This window comes from Leuciscus leuciscus, assembly GCF_965113295.1.
Source record: "Leuciscus leuciscus genome assembly, chromosome: 16".
NCBI lineage: Eukaryota > Metazoa > Chordata > Actinopteri > Cypriniformes > Leuciscidae > Leuciscus > Leuciscus leuciscus.
This window is the reverse complement of record NC_138740.1, coordinates 25080131-25100660: the sequence shown is the minus strand read 5'-3', so window position 1 is coordinate 25100660 and position 20530 is coordinate 25080131. Positions and strand designations below refer to the sequence as shown.

At 36.9% G+C, this 20530-nt stretch overlaps 1 protein-coding gene across 1 annotated transcript; it reads left to right on the top strand.

Moving 5' to 3' along the window:
- Positions 1-3280: 3280 nt before the first annotated feature.
- Positions 3281-20530, top strand: amacr (alpha-methylacyl-CoA racemase). Its single transcript, XM_082141968.1, has 6 exons — positions 3281-3360; positions 3705-3959; positions 4566-4709; positions 7366-7526; positions 10999-11185; positions 18866-20530. Exons 2-6 carry the CDS (start codon positions 3713-3715, stop codon positions 19273-19275), a joined length of 1149 nt encoding a protein of 382 aa, XP_081998094.1. The 5' UTR covers positions 3281-3360; positions 3705-3712; the 3' UTR covers positions 19276-20530.

Sequence of the window (20530 nt, the reverse complement as noted above, 5' to 3'; positions counted from 1 at the left end):
TGATTACAATCAGCAGGTAAGGGGCCCTGAGAACGTACTGTCACGTTTCATAGATCCAATGTCTCCCTCTAGTCTCGTGCTTTGTTGTTTACATGTGTGTGAGTGGGTGTGTCCGGATCGTTATGGTTGATCAGTATCCAGCTGCAAACACTCATCACCAGCTGCCACTCATCTCCTATAAATGCTCACCACTTTCTCATCTCCTTTGTCAGATCGTTGCATGAAGTCTCTGTGTTGTCTGATCCTGTTCCCGTGCCTCGTGTCCCGTCTTGAGTTCCTGTGTTCCGGTTTCGCGTCTTGTTGGATTACGTTTCATGTCTGGATCACGTCATCACTCATCAGAGCACGCTGCACTTCATCCATCACTCCGTGTCTGACCATCAAAATCCCTGCGCCACCGGCTGCATCACCCGGATTATTCATCATCATCATCATCATCATCAACATTATTGACCATTACTAAAGAGCTTTTTACTTGCATATTGTGTTCTCGTTTCTGACGTAACACAAAGAATATGAATAATTATGAGAAATAAGATAAAACGCCAAGTGACATTCAGCGAATGAATGAGATACTTTGTAAAGCAACCCAGCAAGCAATAGCTGTCATTTCACCGTCTCGGTTACCTATAGACCCGATATAGTCTGGCTATGAGTAACCCTCTTCTAGCCAAAATAACCTTGAATTTGGTTACATGTCGTTTTTGCCAAAATAACTTGCGAGATGTATTATATTCCATCATATAAGCAGAGTCAACAGTGATTACAGGGTGTTTGGTTTCATTTCTTTGACATATTATCTAAGTGATGACTAGTCTATTTTTTGGGCTATGGTTTAGATGACTATTACATTTTCACTGACAGCCCACATTTTTCCTTGTTTTAGCCTAGACGTCAGGGCTGTATTTGGATGGCTAGACATCTTTTAAACACAAAATTGCTTGACGGGAATTCATTCTATCCTTGAAACATCAGAAATGTCAAACATACACAGATGCGTTTTGCGTCAAGCCGAAGCCATTGAATTTACCAACTCAAATAAGACTTACATCCGTAAAATGACTGCTGGAGTCTCTTCTGTCCTCAAAGTGAGGGCACTTCTCGCTTTCATCAGTTGATTAGGCAGCGTCAAGTCATGTCAGCTCCCTTTCATCTAAAGAGCAATCAAATTTCTTTCATGAACCGGCAAGAAATTATAAGCAAAACTATAAACTTCTCAGTGAGAAGAAGATTTTAATTGCCTTGACACTGTTGGGAGTCTGACAATGAATTCAAAATGACTCTGCAAAGTTACTATCATGTTGCTTTGGCTGTGTTGATTTGAAACTTTATGCATGAAGACGAGAGGTGTTAATTGAGACAATGCTTTCTGAATCATGATGATATCATTAAGTGCAGAAACACTTCAGACAGGATGATCCAAATAACATCTCTAATTTGAAATATGAATTGCAAACACACTAAATGCCAATATGCCAGATCACTATATGAAAGTGTCATGACTACATTTGGACTGTTTAGCTGAGAGACAAAGCCAAGTGTTTTCATGTTTGTAGGTTTTGTAAGGGGCTTTTAATCACAGAATAAGCCCTGTAAATCTATTTCATAGCAAACATTTTTCAATTGTTTTCCAACTACCATTACAGAGTTGTCTAAACGTGGCATTTCACTGTATGCTGCTGATTGACTCTCTAATTGATAACTATAAGGAAAATAAAATGAAAGCAGTCCTAAACTAAGTCAAAGGGATTTATGTATCTCAAGGTCTTCTAAATGAACATTGAGGAAAGTGCCACTGAGCGTATCAATTGAGACTGACCTTGCTGCTGAGTGCATGCTTACCCACACAATACAGCAGTCACATCTTTACAATTGTAATCCTTGTAACTTAAGCTTATTATTCAATAATATTGGAAATATAGGAAATTTACTAAATATCTCCATGGAACTATAATAAAAAAATCTATAATTTTGACCCATATAATGTATTGTTGGCTATTGCCATAAATATACCTGTGCAACTTGTGACTGGTTTTGTGATCCAGGGTCACATTTGTGCTGCATGTGTTCCTGATTTCCTACATACTTGAATTGATATTGAATGCATAAATGTAGCAGTGTTGAGACACAAATTTGCAGTGATATCTCCAAACATTTTTCTGTCTTACAAGTATCGTTTATTTATAGAATATTAAATGTGTCTTAAATCTGATCCCATTTGTTACTTATTTAGACAATTTGAATTATTCATCCTTGACTGCACTAGAATATTTGGGAAGGCACAAGCGTGACATATTTTTGAGGGATCAATCTTTCATTTTCAGAGTCAAATTAAAGCATTCTGTACCCCTATGTATACTGCCCAATTGTGGCGTCGCTACAGAAAGAGCAGCATGTAGAAACTCAATGTAGCATATAATGATGGCATGAGGCTGCATGCTTAAGTTGCCACGATGGAGCAGTGCAAGCCAAATGTTTGTAAGTGTTGACGTGCCCACCTGCTCTGCTGTGCTGTGCAATAGCATGTGTGTACGTATGCATGGATGTATGTGTGGGTTATCTGACTCTGTAAATGGTATAATTTTAACACTGACGAACCCGACACTAAGTTCAGTCAGGTTGTTAGTATGTGGAACTATTGGCGTTTTAGCCTATATGTAAATATGTGATATTGTGGATTCTGTCTGTTTTTTGTTTCTTTTTGTATTTGTATTTGTATTGGTAGTTTGTGTTTTTTGGACCATGTGTGTCCTGAATAAAGCTTTGATGATGATGATGAAATACTTAGATAAAAAATAAAATAAATAAATGAAGGAATAAAAAGGCATATCAGCCATTACACCATATATGGAATATCAAAAATCATCTACTATAGACTTCCTTGCCTCTAACTGCATTAATGTGACAGAATATCATGGCGAGAAATAGAGGGTTCATAGAAGGCAATATTGTGCCTTCATAATATTCCTTTAGTAGTATAGCCTAACCCAATTTCACAATGGATTTTTTTTTTTATTGTATTAAATTATTTATTTTGAACTATATATTTATCAGTATATAATGCCATCCCTTATGCTACTTTGTCAGTTATATAGGCCGGTTTATATTTGAGAGAGAGAGAGAGAGAGAGAGAGAGAGAGAGAGAGAGAGAGAGAGAGAGAGAGAGAGAGAGAGAGAGAGAGAGAGAGAGAGAGAGAGAGAGAGAGAGAGAGACATTGTGATACACAGTCATGCTAATAAAGCTCCTTTGAAAAATTGAAATAGAAAGACTTCAACAACTACAACGTCCATAATCCTATGCGCACGCAGACGTCATAAAGACGCGCCGGGCAGTTTGGTTCGAAGTGCAAATTTTAAACGGTATGTTGTATGCAGTTTATTTCAATGTCATAATTACTAGTGTTTTGTCTGATGTTTTTTACAAAAAGGTGGTTTGGACTGAAAACACACATAACGAAATGTTGTTATTTAGCGCTATTGCCAGTTTAGCAGTTTGATAATAAGTTGGAGTGAACTGTGACCCAATAACAACTGTCATTTGCACGTTATTTTTTTATATGATTTTTTTTCCCGTACATATTGTGCATTACATTGTACATATATATTTTAGAGTGTTTTAACCACTCCCAGACTGCATAAGTATGTGAATATATTTATTTCACGTGTAACATTATTATTATTATTATTATTATTTATATAAACAGGATCCATTATGGCTCTGACAGGACTGCGTGTAATTGAGCTGGCAGGACTAGCCCCTGCACCATTTTGCGGGATGATACTTGCGGACTTCGGCGCAAGGGTGATCCGGGTAGATCGGACAAAGGTGTCAATGACTGTAGATACTCAAGCACGAGGCAAACAATCAGTGGCCTTGAATCTGAAGAGTCCCAAAGCTGTCGCTGTTTTGAAAAGACTGTGTGTTCAGTCAGATGTGGTTCTGGAGCCTTACCGCAAAGGTCAGTGCCTTATAAAAGAAGCAAACATGGTTCCACATTTCTTGAGACTTTTACAGATTTATTTATTTATTTTTGTGCCAATTAATCCTTTTCTAGCGAGATGGCAGTGTGTATTTTATTTCTTGAATGTAGTATCTTCCTGATCCTGACACAACAAGATTTATATAGCATAGAGAGCATGTATAGCGTATAGAGCATTTCTTTACCTATATTCCTATAATGTAATATAACAAATTAAAAACTATTAAAAAAATATAGGCCCATTTGTTTTTTAGTTTTCTTTTTAAAAATAATTTAGCAGCTTTTTATTTTTTGTACATTTTGTAATCTTAATTATTATGACAGCTCTGATAAACTGTAATTACAAAAATAAACTTGATGATAATGGTTAAACACATTAAAAAAAAAAAACTGTCTAATTAATTTCAGCTGTTTTAAAGAAAGCATTGTTGAAAAAAATATGTTATTGATTTAAATGCGTGATTGCCATTTCTTCCCTGATTTTAAATCCAAACTAGAATAGGTTGCTCTCTAAATCCACATTTATTTACCTTCAAGGTTTTTTCCTTCTGTGCCTCATTATAAAATCTCTCTGGTATAATTAAGGAGTTATGGAGAAGATGGGATTAGGTCCTGAAGACTTGCTAAAAGAGAATCCGCGCCTTATCTACGCTCGACTCACCGGCTATGGTCAGAGCGGATCCTACGCCAAGGCTGCTGGGCATGATATCAACTACCTGGCCTTGTCAGGTAAAGATCACTGTTTAACAGGTGCAAAGGAGTCTGGCTAATAAGCATTCCCAGAATGCCCTAGGCACAGTGGTTTTGAAGTTGAGGAGATTAGAGAGATGGAGCTTTGTGTAGTCCAAAATGTCTTAGTTGGAAACTTGTACAAGAAGAGTTTAACTTTTGTTTCCTCCACATTGAGGAATGGCTGCAAACCAGCACTTGTCTGGTTGCAGACTGAAGCCATGGAACAGTTTGGGTAGAGCTGCCATATTATGGAAAAAATCATAATCACAATTGTTTTTGATCACTATTGTAATCGATATTATTTAACACAATTAGGAGTGGGTGATATGATCAAAATCTTATGTAATTTTTTTTATGACCAATTTCAATACCATAACAAAAACTCTTGGCTACTAGACTAATAAAAGTTCTCAAACAATTATTGAAGACAAGTAAACAGTCAGTAATACAATAAAAACAAAGAAGAAAAGTATAAACAATAGGAAAAATGTAGCCACAAGCGGCAATTATCCGGGTCTAAGCACCAATGGCCCATTAGCAATCCAATTTGAAACTATTTTATGATTGGGGTTTTAGTCCATCTTGAATAGGGTTTGATGAAATGGGTTACACACAGGTGTCAAATGGGGCAACTGCCTTTCAAAAGAAATTACTCCCTCTTATTGTTACATTGAAGTGACCCAATTATGCTATTTTAAAAGGTTCCTAATTTTGTTTTGGAGGTTTCCTACAGTGCATTTACATGAATCAAAAAACGCTTTAATCTTTTCTAATAATATACACGTCACATCCCATATACACGTCCCTTTCGCGAGCCTTCTCTGCTCTGATTGCTCAGATGACCCAGTCTTTTGTGATTTACAGTGTTTGAGAGCGTGTCAAAAAGTAGACTATGATCGCGGCAGCCATTGAAGACCGTAGGGTTCGGGTCATTGTCAAAAGAATGACAATGGAAATTATGCTGTGTTCTTTTTTTTATATGAATTCTCCCTCTCAAAATGTTACTGTCACGAACCGCTTTGAGACACGAGGGTAGAGGATCCAAATGCAGCTTTATTAAGGGGCAATCCAGACACGTAATCCAATAAACAGAGTAATCCAAGGAACAGGCAAGAAATCCGAAAACCAGGAAAACGCTCAGAGTTGCAGTGTGACACTAAACAAAACTTCGCAATGATTGAATGAATAAGGAATAAATAGGCTGAAACTAACAAGGTGATGAGATACAGGTGAATGAGATACAGGTGAATACAATCAGTGATGATGAGTCCAGGCAGTGAGTTATGGGAAATCTAGTCTGAGTGAACAAGATAGTCTGGTGTGGAGTGCCCTCTGGCAGCTCTCATGGGCACTCCAGCTTGTGACCGTTACAGTTACGATTTACTTATAGCTCATTATTTTATAAAGTAATATTTTATATAAAATGTTTATATTTTATATCATTTTATTTATGATTTCTACCTATTCACATATTTTATTCTTTTAACATTTAAATAAGACATTAGAATTTAAAGTCGGCATGAAACGGAAGTAGCGATATTCTTTTCTTCCCTTTGGAAGAAACGGCTTCTCGAACAAGATAAATGTAGGGCTTGATTCTGTCTATCTGGAATTGATTGGATGGTTAGATTGTTGTTGTTTGCTATTGCTGTGCTCTCATGTGAGTGACAGGTTGTAACAGCTTTAAGGAAACTGTTATTTCTTGTGAATTCTTCATGCTATCTTTCTTTAAATATAGGACTCTTGAATTGGTATATTATTATTGTAGGCTAGAGCATGGCGCTAGCAACACCAAAGGCATGAATTTGTTTCCCAGGGAATGCATTAACTGATAAAATTTAATTGAATTCAATTCAAGTCACTTTGTTTCAAAGTGTCTGCCAAATGCTTAAAATGTTACATTAAAGCATTAATGTAATATCATCCTGGCAGCTGCATTTCAATGTTGCGTTCACGCTATCATGCAAAACAACAGTGCCAGATTTAGATGGTGTCTTGAACCATTGATTTATCAAACAACAATTTTACATCAATGAGCATTGACACACACATGTAATTATAAACGTATTATGCATTTATATTGTGCTTTTTTTATCAACACCAAACAATGTATATTGCCATGGCACTGCTGTGTTCTTTTCATTCAGGTGCTGTTAATGGTTTGTGAAAGTCGAGAATGGTGCAACTGACGGATGTAGCACAAAGACCAATTTACTGCATAATGCACAAGTCTGATTACATTTTTACTGTCCTTGGCTGTCTATGTGCTGTGACCTTATATATGCTAACAGACAGTACAATACACATTTGTAAGCTATCTGTAATTACAATGCTGTTCTTGGAAACTGGTCTTCGGTAAGTGTATGTGTGTTAAATACATGCTATCACTTAATGCCTGAAGAACATTAAGGCCTAATGTTCTTTTGTTTTTGTTCATTATCTACAATTTTCTTAACAACACTATACAGGCTTAAATAACAAAGCTAGTTTGAAAGCACAGAGGGCTGAAACAAATGCTTGCTTGTGATGCAAGAGGCTTAATTGGTGACATTTTTAGCTGACCTTCAACTGTGATTTAAAAATAACTTTTACAGTAATTATTTAGCCATTCTTCTACTCTCAGCATGTCTCTGTCCTTCTCTCTGTGTAATAGGGTTACTGTCCATGCTGGGCCGTAGCTCAGAGAAACCATACGCTCCATTGAATTTAGTGGCAGACTTTGCTGGAGGAGGTCTCATGTGTGCATTTGGGATTGTGTTGGCTCTCCTAGAGAGGAGCCGGTCGGGACAAGGCCAGATCATTGATGCCAGCATGGTGAGATACTGCACCTCATCTTAAAATTGGTTTCTATTGATTAAAAAAAAAATTTACTTCTCTTTTTAAAAAAACAGTAGAACAATTTCCTGTTTCCTACAGTCTCTTTTGAATGTGCTGGTTTCCAGGGCCGGCTAGCTAAGATGTGTGCTACTCATTTTAAAGCTAACTGGAAAAAGAAGCACTTGTGCTGGCTTGCTATCATTTCAGTCGTGTATTGTTTTTTCCTCTACCTGTTTTGACCAATCACTACATGGAATGAGGCAATTTCAAAACCTTGCTTATCTTAGCACCATCAACCCATTTTCTGACCAGCCTGTCAATAGTTTTCTGCAAACTGGAATTTCCAATAATTGCTTGGTTTTCTTTTCAAGTTGCTTATACTGGCACTATCTGTTTTCATTACCACAGCTGTGTGTGAATATTGTTAAGAGTGGTTATTTTCCAAGTAAGGATATTGCCCATTCTCCATTGGGTGCTTGAGCCTAAATGTTCCTCCAAAAACTGTGTACTGTAAATAAATATAATTTTCTAGCTACTTATTCACAGATATTATGCATTTGAATTTAGACCTGTGGTTGAAACGATTAACTATTTGGCTGCAGAAACCCTTGCAAACTGCAACCATGAGAAATGACATAGACAAGCTGTGGAAATGACATGGACAAGCTGTTTCCTTGTGCATATTTTTACAAAAATAATATAATTGACAGTACAGAGGAAATGTAAAGCTTTGAGGGTTTAATAATCAACCACAATAATGGTTTGTCATATATATAGTTACCATAAAACTTTAATAATGATTGATTTAGCCTGTATTGTGTTCTTAAGCCGGGGACACACTTATGAATGTAATTTGATACTTGCGTTACGACTGATCAGAGTCTGATCTGACAATTCCGTACATTAGCAGACATTTTTATCCAAAGTGACTTATTGCATTCAAGGAATACAATTGTATACATTTTATCGAACCCATGCACTTGGTGTTGCTACCGCCATGCTCTACTCTTTGATCAGAAGGGCTGTAATATTACAATATTTTATTAATATTTATTAATAGTTACTCTATTATAATAATAATAATATATGAATAATAATAATAATAAAAATGTGTTCTCATATTATCACCAGTCTTGTTTTTTGTTGTTGAATAGACTAGTACAAATAATGTCTAATTCTCACTGCCCAAGTCTAATTCACACTTGTTTTGTTGTGCTGAATCTGTGCGTTAATCAAGTTGGTGTTTGTTGGAGCAGTTGTACCAAAAATATTTTAAGGTTTGCTGGCACATTGTTCATTAAAGTGCCCCGTTTTGTTCACGCTGTACTAGGTTTTCTCTGCTGGAAGATAATGACAATTAGCAACTGCTACTCTGCTTGTTAATTAAATATGACATTTCACTTAGCCCTGAGTACATTTTTATGCATTAGAAGACCTCAACTAGACAATGGGGCTCTGATTCGACTGAGGTTATGTAATTTGCTCTGACAGTCTGATCTCTGCCACTTTACGCCCTTAAGGAAATAAACAGTGTAAATATAAAGCTTAATATTTGACAATCCAGTATTAAAGAACATTTCGCATTAGACATTCAGACCTGGAGCAAAGCTGCAGTGCTAGTGAAGAGGTTCTCATGGTAGCCGTGTGTGCGGCGTGTATGTCAATGTGGGAGCTGTGGTAATGATGATTAGATGTTTGCCTGTTAGGCAGTAAAGATATCTCATGTTCCCGTGAGAGTCACCTTGCCACTCTTTGATAAGACCTGCCGTTTGATACTGACAGCCGCTTTTGGCCACTTTAGTGTTATTAACCTGTAAGGCAAGCAAATAGTGTTTCTTAGAGACTTACTCGCCATTTTGGATGTATTATACCCTGCAAACTTTCAATGTTTTTTTATTTATTTAAATACTTATTGGAAATTTAAGAGGCAGCCTGTGTCATTAGCATTTCAGAATTGTATTAAGCAACATTTGGTTTGGGGCTACGTACTGTGCGCTGCTGGTTAAAATTTCAAATATTGTTTGTCCACTATAATCTTTTCATTGACATCCAGTAAACGAGCAAGTCGAAGAATGAGAACACATTAACTCATTGTTTTACAAAACCAGAGCTAAATGTTCCACATTAATATTTCTCTGAACTATATGAAAGGAAGAGGTGTGAAGAAATCGCTTTTTGAGTCGTAACATAACACATTCAGTACTAGGCCATGCAGCGGCAGTGATCTTCTGAAGTGTGACTTCTTGGTGGTCAAGCCAATCATATGCTCAAATAGAAACCCAGATTGTCAACATCTTTTTGAAGGCTGGGTTCACTGGGAAATGTATGAAGTGTATCATATTGAAGTCTATCTTGCAAGGTCACAGTCTTTGAAATGCATGTATGTATATTTTATGCATCAATTGGGAGGATTTGACCTATAAAAACGTTCCTTTTCATCTGTGAAAAATGTTTTTTTATAGAAGACTTGCTACACACCCTTTAACTTCAGCCTGGATGCCAACTTTGTCGATCAAAAGTAATTTATTTTAAGATCTGAGTGCTATAATTCTTTAAAAGGGTCATATCATACATATTTAACTTATTATTATTTGTGTCAGACAGCCATATTCTAGTTTTTCATGGCCATTTTTACCCTTTCTCTTGAAGTAAGCAGCCTGTTTTTGTTAGTTTTTTTTTACTGCTGCCCCTTTGAGAAAGGTCCCCATTGCATGTGAAATTATTAACAGTATGATTTGCTTTCTCTGCCATTGTTCGCGCAGCCTTTTTTTGTTTATTCTTGTCAGATATATGTTTACCTGCCCCATCCTTTTAATAACAGCCTTTTTGAAGACTGTACCACATTGTGACTGCTTCACAAAATCAGTGCTGAAATGATTTTACAAACTCTATAATCAGACTGTAAAGCTCAGGAATTAGTTTTTTTTTTTTTATCTTAAAAATCGTTGAAAGTCGTGTTCGATTAATTCTGTATAATGCACAAAATGCTACTTTTTGATTGAGAAGGAAATATTTGAAAGTTGCATTGTTTTTATTGGACATCAAGCTTTATTATGCATAAAAGATCAAATACCATTTTATTACTAATGATATGGCCCCTTTAGATTCCTGGTGTGCCATAATGTGGAACTCAAACTACTGAAAACCTCTGTAGAATTGTAGGCTGTTTCACTGTGCGTGCTTGTATTACCAAGCTGTTTAAATCTTCCCCTGTCCTATTATATTTCCATCTTGCTTAATGCATTCATGCATGTAAATATGATTACCTGCATAGGTTTTTGCATATGAATTTATTGTAAACTTAATTACGCAACCTTATGAATATGAATAACTCCTGCATCTCAGCATTCTTTAGCCCTTTGTAATGTTTCCTCCTCAAGGACCTCTTTGCTTTATGCCAAACATTCTGTTCAGCATGAAAGAATTATGGCTCATAATGATGAAAATACCTCTCTGTGATTATGTGCAGGTGGAAGGTGCAGCATATGTCGGCTCCTTCATGTGGAAGTCCCGTACCCTCGGCCTGTGGAATCGTCCTCGTGGGGAAAACATGCTGGATAGTGGCGCTCCGTTCTATGATACGTACCGTACCTCTGACGGAAAGTACGTGGCAGTGGGGGCGATTGAGCCTCAGTTCTATGAACAGCTTATTCTGGGTTAGTGTCTTATATTTCCTCTCAATATGGTCCTATACTGTAATTTTCTGGATATGATTGATGTTGTCGCTCTGAAATGCGATGTAAATGCATGCTGTCTAATTCAGAATAGATGATGTAATTTTAGTAGTTTTATTCATAAAAAAAATATATAGATATAGGCTATATATATATATATATATATATATATATATAGGCTATATATATATATATATATATATATATATATATATATATATATATATATATATATATATATATATATATGTATATATATATATATATATATTATATTAACCCATGTAAGCCTGCTGGCAGCTAAACTTACTTAAGAATCTAGCACTTTTTTTTCTGCACGATTAATCGTTAAAAGATCGCGATCGCGATTCAACCACACACGCGATCTTAATCCTGCATTTCTACGATTCTGCCAATGATATTCAACGAGATAACGTGCTATAGGGGTGGAACGGATCGCACTAGATTCGGTTCGGCACGCATGTGATTCGCGGATTAACTGCTAAATTTAACCATCATAGAGTGAAAGTTTACAATTTGGACGTGTATTGTCTTGTCAATTTACACATTCAAACAATTTTAATCGCGGAAGAAGAGCCGAAAACCGGGACTCGCGCGTTATCTGTGCGCACAGCCCTCAGCCGCACAATCGAAGCAGAGAGAGAGAGAGAGAGAGAGCGGTGCGCGTCAGACAGCTCTCGAATGCAGAATTGAGTCCTCTTTCACGTTTCATTGCCCTTGAACAGACACATAAACACACAATTGTCTAAATGACCTTCTCGACAAGTATTCTCTCGTTTATGTCATATGTGAACAGCTGAGAAAGAAACGGATGTTTGTCAGGTTTTTTTCGGTCCGTGCAGTCGGTCTTAAAGTGAGAGCACACACTTAATATTATAGGCTGTTTTCTGTGTCATTGATATAAATAAAACAATTAAATACAGCTTTAACAAATATTAAACTATATTTAATTTATACATTTTTATTTTACATTTAGGCTTAATTATTAATTTCTGTACCTGAATATAATGTTAGACTTTTTTAAACGTTTTATTAAGTATTAATAAAACTCACCGTGATCCACCAACTAAACTACCCTGACGCACAACACGCTAGTAATTCGCTAGCCTGTTAACGCGCCACCTGTGCGCTCAGCTATTTTTATTTATTTATTTTCTCTCGCGCCTTTGAGTTCATAAAAGCTCAGGTGAATAAGAAACACTCAACAAACACGGTGAGTAATGTCTTGTCCTTTCATTATCATGCGTTGCGTCTGAATGCGTTGTTGTTTTTGGAGCTCTATCGATTTGATTTATAATTCTTGATTTTTCTCTTTAAACTCGCTTACAACGAACATTTTCTACTTTTCCTCACTGAGAAGCACTACTGCTCAAACCTCATTGTTACAACGCGGACTGTTGAGCAGACGCGTCTCAAGCCTATTAGTGATCCAACGCTGCATACTCTTAAAGGTTACGTCCGTGGATCACGGCTGAACGCGTCTTCTCCACACTCACTTATAAACAAACACTTTTTTTTCGCCTATCGTGCGTCTACTCTACACCCCTACCACTAAAAAACCTCATAGTTACAACGCGGACTGTTGAGCAGACGCGTCTCAAGCCTATTAGTGATCCAACGCTGCATACTCTTAAAGGTTACGTCCATGGATCACGGCTGAACGCGTCTTCTCCACACTCACTTACAAACAAACTTATAATATAAATTAGTATTAATATTGATAGCATCACTGGTAGCTTCGTTGCTAACTCACTGTCCATCTGTTAAAATGGCGAATATATCAGATGTAAGTAGTCTACCGCTTGGTGCAGGTGAGGACACATTTGAGCTTCACGCACTGCAGTCTGAGCTGGAAGCTGTTGAGAAACAGATCCACAACCTTTTATTGAGACAGGCCGAGCTGAGAGACCGGTGTTTGGCTCTTGAAACATCACGCGCCGATGCACACAAATCAGTGTTTAACGTTACTAACCCGCTGACTCCGACCGCGTCTACTCCGTGCGTTCCTCAGCATCGGTCGCAATCAGCCATGGTCTCGTTCACTCCGGCTCCAACACGCCACCACGAAGCCTGGGTGGTTCCGCAGCGGAAGACGCGAGTCAGGTTTAGACCAAGACTTTCTCCGACCCTCCCGGTTTTCGAGTTATCCACACAAAACCGCTTCTCCCCTCTACGCGAAACAGAACGCGATGCTGTGATCATCGGCGATTCCATCGTTCGGCACGTACACGCTACGTTAGGTAAAAGTAAGGTGCAAAGTCACTGCTTCCCTGGTGCTCCTGTTTCTGAAATCGCTGCTCGCGTTCCCGAGATCCTGAACGGTGACGAGCGCGTTGGAACTGTGGTCCTGCACGCGGGAGTGAACGACATCAGGCTGCGCCAGACGGAGATTCTGAAGAAAGACTTCAGGAATCTAATCGATACGGTACGCAGCACATCGCATGAAACAACGATCATTGTGTCAGGACCACTTCCCACGTACCGACTAGGGCATGAAAAGTTCAGCAGATTATTTGCGCTAAATGAATGGTTAATTTCATGGTGCAATGAGCAGAAACTGCTCTTTGTAAATAATTGGAATCTGTTTTGGGAGCGTCCTAGGCTTTTCCGTGCTGATGGCTTACACCCAAGCAGATTCGGAGCGGATCTTCTGTCAGATAACATCTCCAAAATGTTAAATACCCTTTGACTAGTAACCAAAAGTCCAAATCATAGTCTCTGCTGCACCAATTCAACTGATATAAATACTAGTGTAGAACATTGCATAGAAACCGTGTCTATTCCTCGTTTAGTGAGATCAAATAATAAATCTAATGCAGGATCTAGGAAAAATCTAATTGTTATTAAAACAGAAAATGTTGCTATTAGTAAACAAAAACTATCTCTAAAGCTAGGTCTTCTAAACATTAGATCACTCACACCTAAGGCAGTTATTGTAAATTAAATAGTCACAGATAATAGCTTCGATGTACTTTGCCTTACTGAAACCTGGCTTAAACCAAATGATTATTTCGCTATTAATGAGTCTACTCCTCCTGGATACTGTTATAAGCATGAGCCCCGTCTGATTGGCCGTGGTGGAGGTGTTGCAACCATTTATAAAGATATTCTAAGTGTTACACAGAAAACGGGTTATAAGTTTATTTCATTTGAAGTACTTGTACTAAATGTTACGCTCTTAGATGTTAGAAAAACATCCCTATTATCTCTAGCCTTGGCTACCGTATATAAACCGCCAGGGCCTTACGCTGATTTCCTAAAAGAGTTTGCAGATTTTCTATCAGACCTATTAGTCAATGTCGATAAAGCATTAATTGTTGGAGATTTTAACATACACGTAGATAATCCAAATGATGCGTTAGGAGCTGCGTTTACAGATTTATTAAATTCATTTGGGGTCAAGCAAAACGTCACCGGACCAACTCATCGTCTTAATCATACACTCGATTTAATTATATCACATGGAACCGATCCAACCGATATAGATATCATTCCACAAAGTGATGAAGTCACTGATCACTACATGGTAACTTGCATATTACGTACTGCTGTAATATGTCATGCGGCGTCGCGTTATCAACCAGGCAGAACAATCCTCCCATCCACCATAGATAATTTCTCAAATTGCTTATCTAATCTGTCTCAGCTGCTGCCTGAACCCAAACAAACAGATGAACTAGAAGAACTAACTAGCACTATGAGCACCATTCTCTCTAGAACATTGGATGTGGTTGCACCTATTAAATTAAAAAAGGTCAGAGAGAAAAATAAAGCACCATGGTATAACAATACTACGCATGTTTTAAAGAGAGAAACCCGTATTTTAGAGCGTAAATGGAAACAAACTAATTTAGAGGTCTTTAGAATCGCGTGGAAAGACAGTATGTCACGTTATAAAAAGGCCCTAAAAGTTGCCAGGGCTGAGCACCTCCGCAAACTAATAGAAAACAACCAAAACAATCCAAGGTTTCTATTTAACACCGTGGCTAGACTAACAAATAAACAGACGTCACCCGAACAAAATATCCCGTTACAGTTCAGTAGTAATGATTTCATGAACTTCTTCACTGAGAAAATAGAAAGCATCAGAACCACAATTATAAACGTTCAATCTTCAATCGCGCCTTATAATTCAGCTTCAATTATCACCCCGAAAGAACAATTACAGTGCTTTACAACTATAGAACAAAAAGAGTTAAATAAACTTATCACTTCATCTAAAACAACAACATGTTTATGAGATCCTATACCAACTAAACTACTGAAAGAAGTGTTACCTGTAGTGGAAGAGCCTCTCCTCAATATTATTAACTCGTCTTTATCTTTAGGTCATGTTCCAAGAACATTTAAACTGGCAGTTATAAAACCTCTCATTAAGAAACCACAATTAGATCATAATAATCTAGCAAATTATAGACCCATTTCAAATCTTCCATTTATGTCTAAAATATTAGAAAAAGTGGTGTCCGCTCAACTGGGATCTTTCTTGCAACAAAATGATATCTATGAAAAGTTTCAGTCTGGATTCAGACCGCATCATAGCACTGAAACTGCGCTCGTTAAAATCACAAATGATTTACTTTTAGCTTCTGACCAAGGCTGTATCTCAATACTAGTTTTACTTGATCTTAGTGCTGCGTTCGATACTATAGATCACACAATACTCTTAGATCGACTACAAAATTATACTGGTGTTCAAGGACAAGCACTAAGCTGGTTCAAATCATACCTATCTGACCGCTACCATTTTGTCTATTTAAATGGAGAAAAATCGATTATAACTCCAGTAAACTATGGAGTGCCACAGGGATCTGTATTAGGCCCTCTGTTATTTTCAATATATATGATGCCACTTGGAAATATTATAAGGAAACATGGAATTAGTTTCCATTTTTATGCTGATGACACTCAAATATATATTTCATCACGGCCGGATGAAAACGCTACATTTTCCAAATTGACAGAGTGTGTTAAAGATATAAAAGATTGGATGACGCGTAATTTTCTTTTATTAAATCCAGACAAGACAGAGGTAATACTTATCTGTTCAAAAAACCGCCCACAAAACCTCGCACAATACAACTTTAACATCATAGGATGTCCTGTTACTTTATCCTCTACAGTAAAAGACCTGGGTGTTATACTCGATTGCAACCTGTCTTTTGAAAATCATATTTCATATGTTACAAAAACAGCCTTTTTCCACCTTAGAAACATTGCTAAGCTACGTAATATGCTATCAGTTTCTGATGCAGAAAAGTTAGTTCATGCATTCATGACCTCGAGACTGGATTACTGTAATGCTTTATTAGCTGGTTGTCCTGGATCCTCAATAAACAAGCTACAGTTAGTCCAAAATGCCACCGCTAGAGTTCTTACGAGATCAAGAAAATATGATCATATAACACCGATTTTATCATCACTGCATTGGTTACCTATAAAGTTCCGTATTAATTACAAGGTATTGCTACTGAGTTATAAAGCCCTAAACGGCTTAGCTCCAGTCTATTTAACGGATCTTCTATCGCCCTATAATCCATCGCGCTCTTTAAGATCACTAAATTCAAGGCTTTTGGTCATACCTAGGATATCCAGAACCACCAAAGGAGGGAGAGCATTTTCACATTTGGCTCCAAAACTCTGGAATAGTCTTCCTGATACTGTTCGTTGCTCAGACTCGCTCTCCCAGTTTAAAACTAGATTAAAGTCGCATCTCTTCAGCCAGGCATTCATATAATCCTACAGTTCAAACTACAATCCGGCCTCTAGCTCATAAATGCCAGAGGAGAACTGGCCCCCGACTGAGCCTGGGTTCTCCCAAGGTTTTTTTTCTCCATTAAGGCACCTGATGGAGTTTTAGGACACCATTAGGTCACTTGATGGAGTTTTTCGGTTCCTTGCCACTGTTGCCTTTGGCTTGCTCAGTTGGGGAGATTTTGGGGATATTTAATTTAATTTTATCAATCAATAAATTCCTCTTGAAACAAACTTTGTTGTATTATTTTAATTTAATACTGTGAAGCTGCTTTGATGCAATCTGTATTGTGAAAAGCGCTATACAAATAAACTTGACTTGACTTGACTATTCATCTCGGCTTGTAATTTGTGTATTTGTTCTTATTTTATTACTGACTGTTCACTTGTTTTAAATGTGTACTTTATCAGTTAGGCTAATGTAGTAGCTATCGAAAAACTTCAAGTGAGCTTTAAGTAATAAATGAAAAGCAAAGTTATTATAAAATGTATCTCAATTAAAAACTTATCTTAAATGGTTAAAAACAAAACTGCTCAATCACAAAGTACCAGCGGCCAGATGAAACAAACATCTATAAAAGCAACGCTATTCAACGCAACACCATACCCCAAAATGTTGATAGAATAGTGTGTATTGCTAATAATCTTTAATAGGTCTAGCCTGGCATAATACCTTTGAATGTTGTCAATGTTAACTGTCATTTTTTGTTTACTGCAATTATTTAAATTTGACTGAAGCAAGAGTATTATGTCTTATTTTGTGTCTATCTTGTTTGGTAACATAATGTTCAGGATTTGTAGATCTTTAAAATAATAAAGCTTTTCAGAATCGTGATCTTTATTCCCATTTTAGCCAGAATCGTGCAGCTCTACTTTTGGGTCACCATATCCATAGATGTCTTAATAGCGACTGGCATATTTGTAGACAACCTTAGAGCTTTTGACATCTTACTGGATATTGTGCCATGTGGTGTTTAATTCATGCTGCCTGACATGCACCTTGCAACTTCAGTGGATGGAGCGCAAAACACAAATTAGCAAACGAACTGCACATTATGTTCATAGTAACAATTATGTGCAAATAGATCTAATTAAGATATTTTCCCCAGGCATTAGTCATTTTATGTATTTTTATCACAACTTATTCTACTTATTTTTATAAATTATTTTTAATTTTATAAATTATTATTATTTTAGATTTTATTTCATATTCTTTTCAATTTTATTTATTTTATTTTCATTTAATACTTATATGATTTTTATCTTGTTTTTGCATTTTATTTTATTTTCAATTTGAAATATTCTGTTATTTTTGCATTTTATGGTCTTATTTCTATTATCTCTCTACATCTTTATTGCATTTTATGCATTTTTTAAATTTGTATATTTTTTTATTTCTGATCTTATTTTTATCATTTTCTTTTTTCTAATTTTTTAGCATATAGTATACATCTAGCTGCTTTCAATTCACCTGAAATAAATCTGTAACCTGAAGGATGTCTGAGTACAATTGACATGTTTAACCACAAGTTTCCCAGGGTCACATTGATCTGGCTACATGGTTGTCAATTTTGCCCAAAGATCAGGGAGAAGCCACAGGATGCTTTATTAGTATGTGCACAGGGATTCACCCCACGTCCCGATGACCCAAGTGCAAATGCAGCGTACTCAATCTTGCTTTGAAACCACAATGACTTGCTATTCATGTTGACCCTCAAAAGAAGAACATTTCTTTATAAGTCACCTATTGTGGCTCGTGTTGTTTTTAATGGATTCTGGATTCATAGTCCTTCATGATGTCTTTGGTCCTTGTCCTCTAAACTCCTTTATTGATTTCTTTCCTCTTTTTTTAATCTCCTTTTTATCTCCTTAATTCTTTCACTACAGGTTTGGGCTTGGACGATGCTGACCTGCCCTCACAAATGAGTGTATCTGATTGGCCGCAGCTCAGGCAGACGTTCACCCAGGTGTTTGCCACCAAAACGCAGGCTGAGTGGGGTCGGATCTTCGATGGGACAGATGCCTGTGTCACCCCTGTGCTGTCACTGGATGAGGTACTCTCTCACCCCCACAACCAGGCAAGGGGATCGTTCTTCAAGGACTCTCAGGGGGAAATTAGCCCCCGACCTGCACCCGTTCTGTCCCGCTCCCCTGCGGAGGCCTGCCGCACCCGTGACCCCTTTATCGGAGAGCACACTCGCACTGTGCTGAAGGAGTACGGGTTTGAGCAAGCGCAAATAGAACAGCTCCTGTCTGACGGAATCATAGAGTGTAACGAAGCTAAAGCACGCCTATAAACCAAAGAGTCTGACTGGAGAATCATTTAACTTTGTGGCCAGTGATGCAGTGCGGGAATCTGAGCGCTTGAACTCCATTTCTGTCTTATTGAGTGAGTGTGGGGGGCTTTTCAGAAAAAAATTACCCTCTCCCTTGTGAATCACCGGGTGCTTCAGTCGAGGTTGACTAAAAGTTGATATGTCCAATGCATTCAACTCTCATTTGTAATTGCTGCAGGGAAAGTCAAGTGGGATTTAAAGTCTATTGCATTAAAGACTTATTTAAAACTGTTTTGAATTATTAACTCAAGTATTGGTGAGGGCATTTTAGTTGTAGTTAATTAAAATGTACCACTTTTGGTTGTGAATTGAAATCACAAGAAATTACTTGACTGATAAGTGCCTTTAGCAAGAATAGCTGAGTGTGTCATAGACTACTTAACTGACTGAAATATTTGCCTTTGAATCTTCCTTTATCAAAATGTTAGGCATTGCTGGTGACCTAAGATAATGGTATTGAGATAAAACCAATTAATGACTTGGTTTAAGATGAAAATGATCTGTTGTCATTATTACATTACTACTATTACGTTACTTGTATAAAAATTTGGGATAGATAAGATATTTAAAATGTTTTTGAAATAAATATTTTTGTTCACAAGGCTGCAAGACTTTCGCAATATTGCGAAATATTATTACAATTTAAAATAACTGTATTCTATTGTAGTACGTTTTACAATGGAATTTATTTCTGTGATGGTAAAGCTGAATTTTCAGCAACATTACTCCAGTCTTCAGTGTCACATGATTCTTCAGAAATGATTCTAATATGATGATTTTGGTGCTCCAGAAACATTTCTGATTGTTATCAATGCTGAACACAATTGTGCTGCTTAATGTTTTTGTGGAAACCATGATGCATTTTTTTCAGGATTCTTTGATGAATAGAAAGTTCAAAACAACAGCATTTATTTGATATAGCAGTCTTTTGTACAAAATATAAAAGTATTTACTCTCACTTTCAATCCATTTAATGCATCCTTGCTGAATAAAAGTATTGATTTCTTTAATAAATAAAAAAAATCTTCCTGACCCCAAACTTTTGAATGGTTGTGTATTTTCAAAACCAGAACAGAAATGTTCAGGATTAAGGAATGTTTTCTTATGCTTGAAGATTGTAATGAAATCATAATCAATGTGTAAAACAATTATTAAGGCAAGACACCCCCGGTGAATAGGGTAAAAAACAACAACTAATAAATATCACCATACTTCA

What these genes read in the sequence shown, in the direction of transcription:
- amacr (XM_082141968.1), top strand. Translation starts at nt 3,713, where the DNA reads ATGGCTCTGACAGGACTGCGTGTAATTGAGCTGGCAGGACTAGCCCCT. An exon ending in TCTGGAGCCTTACCGCAAAG is followed by an intron (nt 3,960 to 4,565) that starts GTCAGTGCCTTA and finishes GGTATAATTAAG; the next exon opens with GAGTTATGGAGAAGATGGGA. An exon ending in CTATGAACAGCTTATTCTGG is followed by an intron (nt 11,186 to 18,865) that starts GTTAGTGTCTTA and finishes CTTTCACTACAG; the next exon opens with GTTTGGGCTTGGACGATGCT.